At 34.7% G+C, this 8,699-nt stretch overlaps 1 protein-coding gene across 1 annotated transcript; it reads left to right on the top strand.

The window, feature by feature from the left end:
* Positions 1-272: 272 nt before the first annotated feature.
* Positions 273-8,277, top strand: LOC138320703 (uncharacterized protein DDB_G0287625-like). Its single transcript, XM_069263875.1, has 4 exons — positions 273-502; positions 5,528-5,585; positions 6,176-7,471; positions 7,688-8,277. Exons 1-4 carry the CDS (start codon positions 416-418, stop codon positions 7,750-7,752), a joined length of 1,506 nt encoding a protein of 501 aa, XP_069119976.1. The 5' UTR covers positions 273-415; the 3' UTR covers positions 7,753-8,277.
* Positions 8,278-8,699: the final 422 nt, after the last annotated feature.

Raw genomic sequence — 8,699 nt, 5'->3', positions numbered from 1 at the left:
CGAGAACTGGAGTTGTTTGTACTCGGACGGTAAATTAGCATATTCATACAAAGACACTATTGTTATATGGTATATCTTCTATCCACTTTTTATCACTACAATTTTACCTAAGCACTACACTGTAATCTTTCTTTTTACACTTCTTTTTTATCTTTTTGAAATTAAAGTGATTATCAGGCCACACGTAACGCATGAAGAATTTACTCCAAAACAACTTTGCATTTTATTGGCTGACGTGAATATTTGTTCTAGAATGTCTAAAATGAGGCGTGTAAATTCTATTTAAGATGTGAGAAGCTGCCTTATTGCACTGTTAACAAAAACGCCGTCACCGCCGAACACAGTTACCTTTCGCTCCTGAGAGAACTTTCGCCAAAACTACAACTGTTGACACCAAGACAAAGAAAGGGACAAAATGGTGACCAAAACATTTGTTCTATGTCTTGCACTGACAATGTTCGTCAATGTGACAGCAGCCCCGGCAACAGACAGAGAAGTTTCTGTAAGTATCAATTCTTATTAATATGTGCTCAAATATTAATATTTACAAAGCTATCTACCATTCTATTAACTACTGATTTACACTTTAAAACAATAAAAATATCGTTCAGTTATTTCGGAGTATTATGGCTAAAAAGTGATGTCAAATGTCTCTTAATTTAGCCCTTTACCTTTGTGTTACATCGACTGAGTGGTGGTGGTTTTAGCCCTTCACCTTTGTGTTACAATGACTGAGTGGTGGCGGTTTTAGCCCTTCACCTTTGTGTTACACTGACTGAGTGATGTAAGCCCTTTCACCTTTGTGTTACACTGACTGAGTGGTGTAAGCCCTTTCACCTTTGTGTTACACTGACTGAGTGGTGGTGGTTAAAGCCCTTCACCTTTGTGTTACACTGACCGAGTGGTGGTGGTTTTAGCCCTTCCCACATCGTCATTACAGTGACTTTGTACCACAATCTTTCGCTATTTGAGCCGGGTTTTGGAAAATGGTTAGGATTTACAGCAGTAGTCTTTTCTCTCTGTGTCGTATTTACAGTCATCAAATTGTCTGACTTCGCATCATCGGATCATCAGACTATGTACCACTAGCCCTTCTACATTTAGGCCATGTTAGTAGAGTAATCTAAGGCGCATATCAATATGATCTGAGATACATTTGCTGAATTATTAGGGTGTCTGTATTATTGTTATATTAGTCCTCGAATTTCAAACATCACGACTCTCTCTAAGTCAAAATTTGGCAACTGATGATCGACATAATCCAGGCACTAGTGATGCGTTGGTATGATTTCCCAGCAAACTCCTATTTCCTTCAACGCATATATCCAGATGATAAACCGTATTGCATTTTTAAGCTTTTATTAATACTATCTTAACGACGTATCAAAATATTACATCGTACGCAAAATAATCAAACAAAAACAGCTCCAAGTTCTGGAACAGCTCAATTGGTGCCCTCTTTCAAGAAATATAAGTTTTGTTTAAAATTTATTCCATATTAATCGCTAATTCGAGTGTGTAAAATACTACTTTTCGTATACCAAGTATACCATCCTTTAGAAATATACCATTTTTTAAAAATACATTCTCATATGAAGATAAGGTCAGATAGAATCTTAGTTCATCTAAAGCCAAAATGAATGTCCATGGCTTTGAGGTTAATTTGTTGACGTAGTTTTAATTATATTTTTATTTACAGCGTGCATATAACTTTAAACTAGCTCTCCGTTTATTGTGTAACGATGTAAACTTTACAAAGAAAAACTTCTCATGCGTAAAATATTTTCTGTCTTTAACGACCAAAAATTTAAAATATCAAAATGACATCGTCGTCTTTATTCTGATCATAAGACTGACTATATAACTAGCTAGCCTTCGCTTCAAAGTTGGCTGTGTCGTTGCTGTGCCGTGTAGCTATTATATACGCCTAAATCTAGTTCAGATAGGAGATGACGACCGATAGAAATGCAAATTCATCAAATGAATTAAAGGAACATGTCTTCGTTTGAATTCAAAATAAAACTTAAATGCATTTTACTGAACAGATAAAATAATGTCTTTACAAAAATGCACCATTAATACACTCGGGTCAACAGAAAATATTGAAGTCGTAAGTCAAACAACATTGATTTTCACTGGTGGTTGGGAGAGAAACACATATTTGCTCTTGCAACATGAGACTCCAATTTAAAAAATACCAAATTCTGATAAATCATAGAGGTAATAATCTTATGATGATATAAATTAACTAAGAATACAGTAGTTCATCGGGTTTGTCATAAGCACGGAAGAATACCAGGATAATTTGTTAATTTTGCATTGTTGATGCCATAGTTTTATTTTTCTTGAGTTTAGAGTCGGCAAGATAGCCTTATGATATATCCACGGTCTATTGTCTTTAACAACTGGTAATATAGATCAACAATGTGTACCATGCCACTGACCCGACGTATGTAGGAACAAATGGGTGCGTTGTGAAGGTTCTGACTGATAAATTATAGCTCATATCGATACTCGTATGATTTTGTTTCTGAAAAAGGTTAATAAAGAGATGTGTTAAACAATGCGTTCCCGCGTTTTTCGTCTACGGTATGCTTTCAACAATCATTTTGTATTTATTATGGGCTTTAAAAATGTTTTGATAACAGTGTTAACTAGAAAAATGACAAGTTAAACTTAAATATATTTGAATGACCACTGAGCACATATACGCTAAAACCCATCTTTTTACCATTCCGAAAAGCTTTTAGCAGTACTCAATAACTTGTACCTTTGCTTCAAGATACCGTATATTACTAGTACATGGTCTCTTGAAGCTAATAATGCAAATCCGTTTGACATGTCTTTGCCAATGAAACCGTTTGAAAAATAATTTTGGTCACAAAATTAATCGCTGTTTTTGTGGGCAGTTTCCAATAGATATCAGACAAAACTACTTTAGATAATGGTATCATAATGACTTATTGGTTGATTCAGAATACATAATTCATTATGTGTGTAATACAAATAACAACTATTTTGTAGTTTAAGGTCATTTTTGCGTAGTCATTGCATTGTTCTCAAAAAAACAGGAGATAAGAGCCAGGAGTTTCTGAATAGCAACGATTATCTTACACATGAACAACACTAAATAGATACAAGTTGTAAAAGGATAGATGAAATTCATATAACGCCACGATCTGGAAACGAAAAAATGACGACGGTAATAGAACCACATTAAGTATCTAAGGAGACTCTGTACCATGGCGACATTTTTTCACGAAAGAAATCAATATATTATTCAATTAAATCATGATATCGTCAGTTTAAAAGATAAAACTTCCCAACATATCAAATTTAGTTGAACATTCCATCAGAATATTCGTGAGCATTTTTTTCACTTGTCTATACATTGCATATAAATGGCTTGCTCAGTATTGTTATTTGTCATCAGGTTGTGGTGAAGACGCAGTGGTGCGGCAACTCGCTTTCACCTAGACAGTAAATTATCATATTCATACAATAACTATATTGTTATACAATATATGTCATCGATGTACTTTTTATCAGTTAAATTATCATAAGAAAGCAACATCATATTTCATTTCATGCTTCAAGTTACTAAAATTTAATAATGTCATTAGACTTATGTATTTACATACGTAAAAGTAAGTATCTTGATTTTTATTGGTGGACTTAAAATAGAACTGGAGGTCTCAAAGTCTTCATGAGGTTATCCTGTATCTGTATCAGGCATTGTATTGTAAAAGCTCAGTATCTTCCCTGGTGAATTTGCCAGATATTGTGTGTCGTACATAGAGGTTAAAATTTTATAGTTATAGCAGTCTACTGCCACATAAACATCCTCGATACACTATGGGTTACTTTCGCTGTCGTTATATCCACCCTTGGACTATCTCATAGTAACGATGACGGTAAGCAGTTCAGGAGAAAAAAAATGAAGGTTACAAAGGAGAGCGACACCCAACTTCAAAGCAACAATGTCAACCACAGTGTACCGTTATTAAGTTATTTTCATGTACATCAAATGACTAAACTATAGGTCCGTGTAGAGAGTCTTTAATTTTGTTATACCATAGTCCTGGGGTGGATAAAGCGACAGCGATAGTAACCCCTGGACTATCAAGAATGCCAGTGTAGATTCGACAATTTGCATTGCGTGAACGAGAAATAAAGTATAGTATCATATAGGCATGTTGAAATTAGCGTGTTTTTGCAATGGAAATAAATGCATACATATCTACTGAAAACTGACACTGCCAAAAAGGTCAAAGTCTGCTCTTTCGGTACTTATATGACCGTTATAGCCCTTGAGTTCTTGTCCTTTTAGCATTCTTATTTTTTAGATAATGTTATCTTATGTAAAACAAGTACATGATGTACTCACCAAAATTTAACGATTCCGTCTGATGTTTCAGTCTATAAAGTTTAAACACTAATACACTATACACCCATGCCAACATCACCTGGTAGATACCCAGGACCATGACACGTGTCGGTTACAGCGTCGGAAGGACAACAGATCTAGACGTGTGATTATTCTATTAATTCATCTCGCATATAAGACACTTGGTATGCAACGAAGAGAAATACATTGTGTTGCCTTATAGTAAAGCCTTGAAGAGTGTAGAGATTTGATCATTGGAGTAATTACAAACATTACTGTTTTGGAATACCAGTTATTCAAGTAGCATTATGCACTGTATGATTTCTTTTTAAAATCTATACTGTTTGAAGACAAATGTGCTACTATATCTTCCTCTAAAATGTAACTTACTTTGATCGAATGGTTACAGGAGACAACTTTTAGATTAAAGAAATAAAATGCATTACTATTCAGTACTAAAGTACCTGTTTGCAAACATGTATTCTGTATTGATACTATCAAGTCGGTTTTAGAGTTTGAAGCAAAATGCGACAACCCGTCTGGTGGTTAATCGTAGTAGCACACTTGGTTAAAATGAATTCGAAACAAAATTGAAAAAAGGACAAGCCATTTAGTGGTAACTTTAATTGATACTGTTTGTTAAGAATTAAGTTGTGTACTTTTCATTTATGAAATGGGTATGTCTATCGAGAAAAAAAAGACATGAATGTCTCCCCTGTATCCACTGTCAATGATATTGTTAAAAACCCGGTATCAAACATTAGCAGCTCTCGGGGATACACTTGGTATCGCATGACACTTGGTATCGTATGTCAGTGCTTCATATCATGTGTTTGTGTGTGTGTGTCATTGTGTGTGTGTGTGAAGGCAATACATAGGATAAATGTCATAGATAATGCTTAACTTTAGATTTGTGTTTTGTTTTAGTCTCTTTATTTTCATAAGTTTATAAATTTTATTATAACGCATAATTTTATTAAAAACACCGTAAAGTGACTTCAAATATTAATATATAATCACACACACACACAATAATAGGTAATTCCTACATCCTTATTGTGACATCGAATACTTATTGTCGTTCGAATACAATTTAATCCAATCCTTTTAACTGTTTCTTTATTATTTTTCCCCTTCCAGTTATCAGAGGTCATACACGATGATATCAAAAAGCTGGCACTTGACCTGAAACGAGCTTGTAAGTATCGACTAGCTACTAGTAGATGCATCCAACGCTGTATCTCTGAAAAATCATTCTAATTTCATACGTGAAATTCACGTGAAGAAATGTTGCCTGTGCAGTATCGCGCACATGTATCATTCAAGTGCAGGTCTATATATTTTTGTATCATGTTGCAGTATGAAGGCAATTCTTTAGTGATTTAAAGCTACTTTTCCACATAACCGAAAAAATAAGATACAACATAAATATTCTACATTTCATATTGTAAATAAAACAAAAGTAAACACAGTATTGTTAAAATATTTGAATTGTTATCAAAGACATTGTATAGCTATATGATCAATTTGTTTGTGTACTGTATACGCATATGTCTGTTTTGCAGTAGTGATATTTTTTCAGTGAATGAATATTACATTGATACCGATGTGATGACTTAAAACAAAAACCGACTGTGTGTCATTTTAATGTAAAACCGGTCACCAAAACTGTCTTTGCAAATATTTAATTGTGATGGAGGTAAAATATAATTTCGAAAACGACTAAATGTACAAGCCTTTACGTGTTGGTTGATAGATCTTAGATCTGTTTCTTGAACTTTTTTTCAGTGTCTGTTAAACAGACTGAATACGTGGATAATGTCAACCAAGTCAGTAATGAAAACGAAAACGAGGAAAACGAGGGAAATGGGAACGAAAACGAGGGAAATGGGAGCGAGAATGAGCAAAACGAGAGCGAGAATGAGCAAAACGAGACCGAGACCGAGCAAAATGAGACCGAGAACGAGCAAAATGAAACCGAGAACGAGCAAAACGAGACCGAGAATGAGCAAAATGAAACCGAGAATGAGCAAAATGAGACCGAGAACGAGCAAAATGAGAATGAGCAAAACGAGACCGAGAATGAGCAAAATGAGGCAGAGAATGAGCAAAATGAAGCAGAGAATGAGCAAAATGAGAACGAAAATGAGCAAAATGAGAGCGAGAATCAGCAAAATGAGAGCGATAACGAGGAAAATGAGGCAGATAATGAGCAAAATGAGAACGAAAATGAGCAAAATGAGGCAGAGAATGAGCAAAGCGAGACCGAGACCGAGCAAAATGAGACCGAGAACGAGCAAAATGAGGGCGAGAATCAGCAAAATGAGAGCGAGAACGAGGAAAATGAGACAGAGAATCAACAAAATGAGAGCGAGAACGAGGAAAATGGGGCAGAGAATGAGCAAAATGAGAACGAAAACGAGCAAAACGAGAACGAGAATCAGCAAAATGAGAGCGAGAACGAGGAAAATGAGAACGAAAATGAGGAAAATGAGAACGAGAATCAGCAAAATGAGAGCGAGAACGAGGAAAATGAGGCAGAGAATGAGCAAAATGAGAACGAAAATGAGGAAAATGGGAACGAAATTGAGGAAAATGAGAGCGAGAACGAGGAAAATGAGGCAGAAAATGAGCAAAATGAGAACGAAAACGAGCAAAATGAGAACGAAAATGAGGAAAATGAAAACGAAAATGAGGAAAATGAGACCGAGGCCGAGGAAAATGAGACCGAAAGTGAGAACAAAAATGAGGAAAATGAGAACGAAAACGATCAAAATGAGAACGAGAATCAGCAAAATGAGAGCGAGAATGAACAAAATGAGAACGAAAACGAGGAAAATGAGAGTGAGAATGAGCAAAATGAGAGTGAGAATGAGCAAAATGAAAACGAAAACGATCAAAATGAGAACGAAAACGAGGAAAATGAGAACGGAAATGAGCAAAATGAGAGTGAGAATGAACCAAATGAGAACGAAAACGAGGCAAATGAGAACGAAAACGAGGGAAATGAAGAAAATGGAACCGAGAATGAGAATGAAAATGAAGAAGACAATGAAAATAAGGAAAAGGAGGATAAACAGGACGGTAATTATTTTATCTAGTATTTCTTTATGACATAACTACATAAGTTTTAATGAATGGTAAAGAGTAAATTTTGTTATCACATTTTAGTAACATATTTTGTATTATCACAAATTAAACTAGATCGAACATTCCCATAACGTACATTTTGCTATACTTTTCTTTACGATTTTTCTAGTTTAGATGACGTGTTTTCTAAATAATTTCTTTCTATTCCAGAGATTCTACGACTGCTCAAGATGATAAGGGATTTCTTATTGAACCAGAAGAACGAAACAAATTAAATTTTGTCGCCTTATGAACGTATGCCGAATTCTGAACCGACATTGATAACCTGTTATTGTATATAATATATTTTCAGCATAAAACTCAATTGTGACAGAAATGTGGAATCATTGCTACAGGAATTATATGACGTCATAGAGCCTTAAACTGCAATCTGACGGACGTGTGAAATTACACAATTATTTTCGAATATTTAACTTTAACAAGTGGAAATAATTTTGAGAAACAGTACTCACTTTGCGAAGGGCTCAGACGAAAGTAAAACATAAAAATACATTCATTAACGCTAATATTTATCTATCACTAAAGATCACCTCATGAATCATGAACTCAACAATATTGTACGAGTTATTTCCCTTACTACCCTTCTTGACTTCGTCAATGTTGACGAGTAGTATGTCAAAGAAGAGGAGCAGGGCGTGTGAAGGATTGAATGAAGTGATTACAGCTTTCTAAATAAAATTTCAACATTACAACATCAACCCTAATAAATGCATGTGAACAACATCAGTGTGAGATTTTTATTGATTTTTTTTTTTTTTTTTTTTTTGATACCTATGGTAAGATCAAAGGTTAAACAATTAGGATTGGAACAAACACGTGAATAAAAGTAACCAAACAAAAACAGAGACAAAAATACGTTTGATGGCAAAAACATTTCGATAAAAAAACTGCCAATTCAGTTTGTATTTTTGTATATGTTTTGCACATTAAGTGAATTAAAGGAATTGCTTATATTGACATTAGTATTGTTGAGGCAGAGCAAACGTAGTAAATGGAATGAAGAAAAAGGAGACAGTGGCAAAGATACAGATAACGAATAGAGCAACGGATGGTAAAGAGGCAGATGATGTCGAAGGCAAAGAGAGAGTCAATGGGGAAAGCAAGGGTATAAGAAAGGAAGCATGCAAGGAATATGGCAATAAACAAGGAAACGAGCAATGCT

Source organism: Argopecten irradians, chromosome 1, assembly GCF_041381155.1.
Source record: "Argopecten irradians isolate NY chromosome 1, Ai_NY, whole genome shotgun sequence".
NCBI lineage: Eukaryota > Metazoa > Mollusca > Bivalvia > Pectinida > Pectinidae > Argopecten > Argopecten irradians.
This window is presented reverse-complemented; position numbering and strand designations above follow the sequence as displayed.

Coding starts and splice junctions, on each gene's coding strand:
- LOC138320703 (XM_069263875.1), top strand. CDS start 416: ATGGTGACCAAAACATTTGTTCTATGTCTTGCACTGACAATGTTCGTC. Junction 503..5,527: donor CAACAGACAGAGAAGTTTCT/GTAAGTATCAAT, acceptor TTCCCCTTCCAG/TTATCAGAGGTCATACACGA. Junction 5,586..6,175: donor ACTTGACCTGAAACGAGCTT/GTAAGTATCGAC, acceptor ACTTTTTTTCAG/TGTCTGTTAAACAGACTGAA.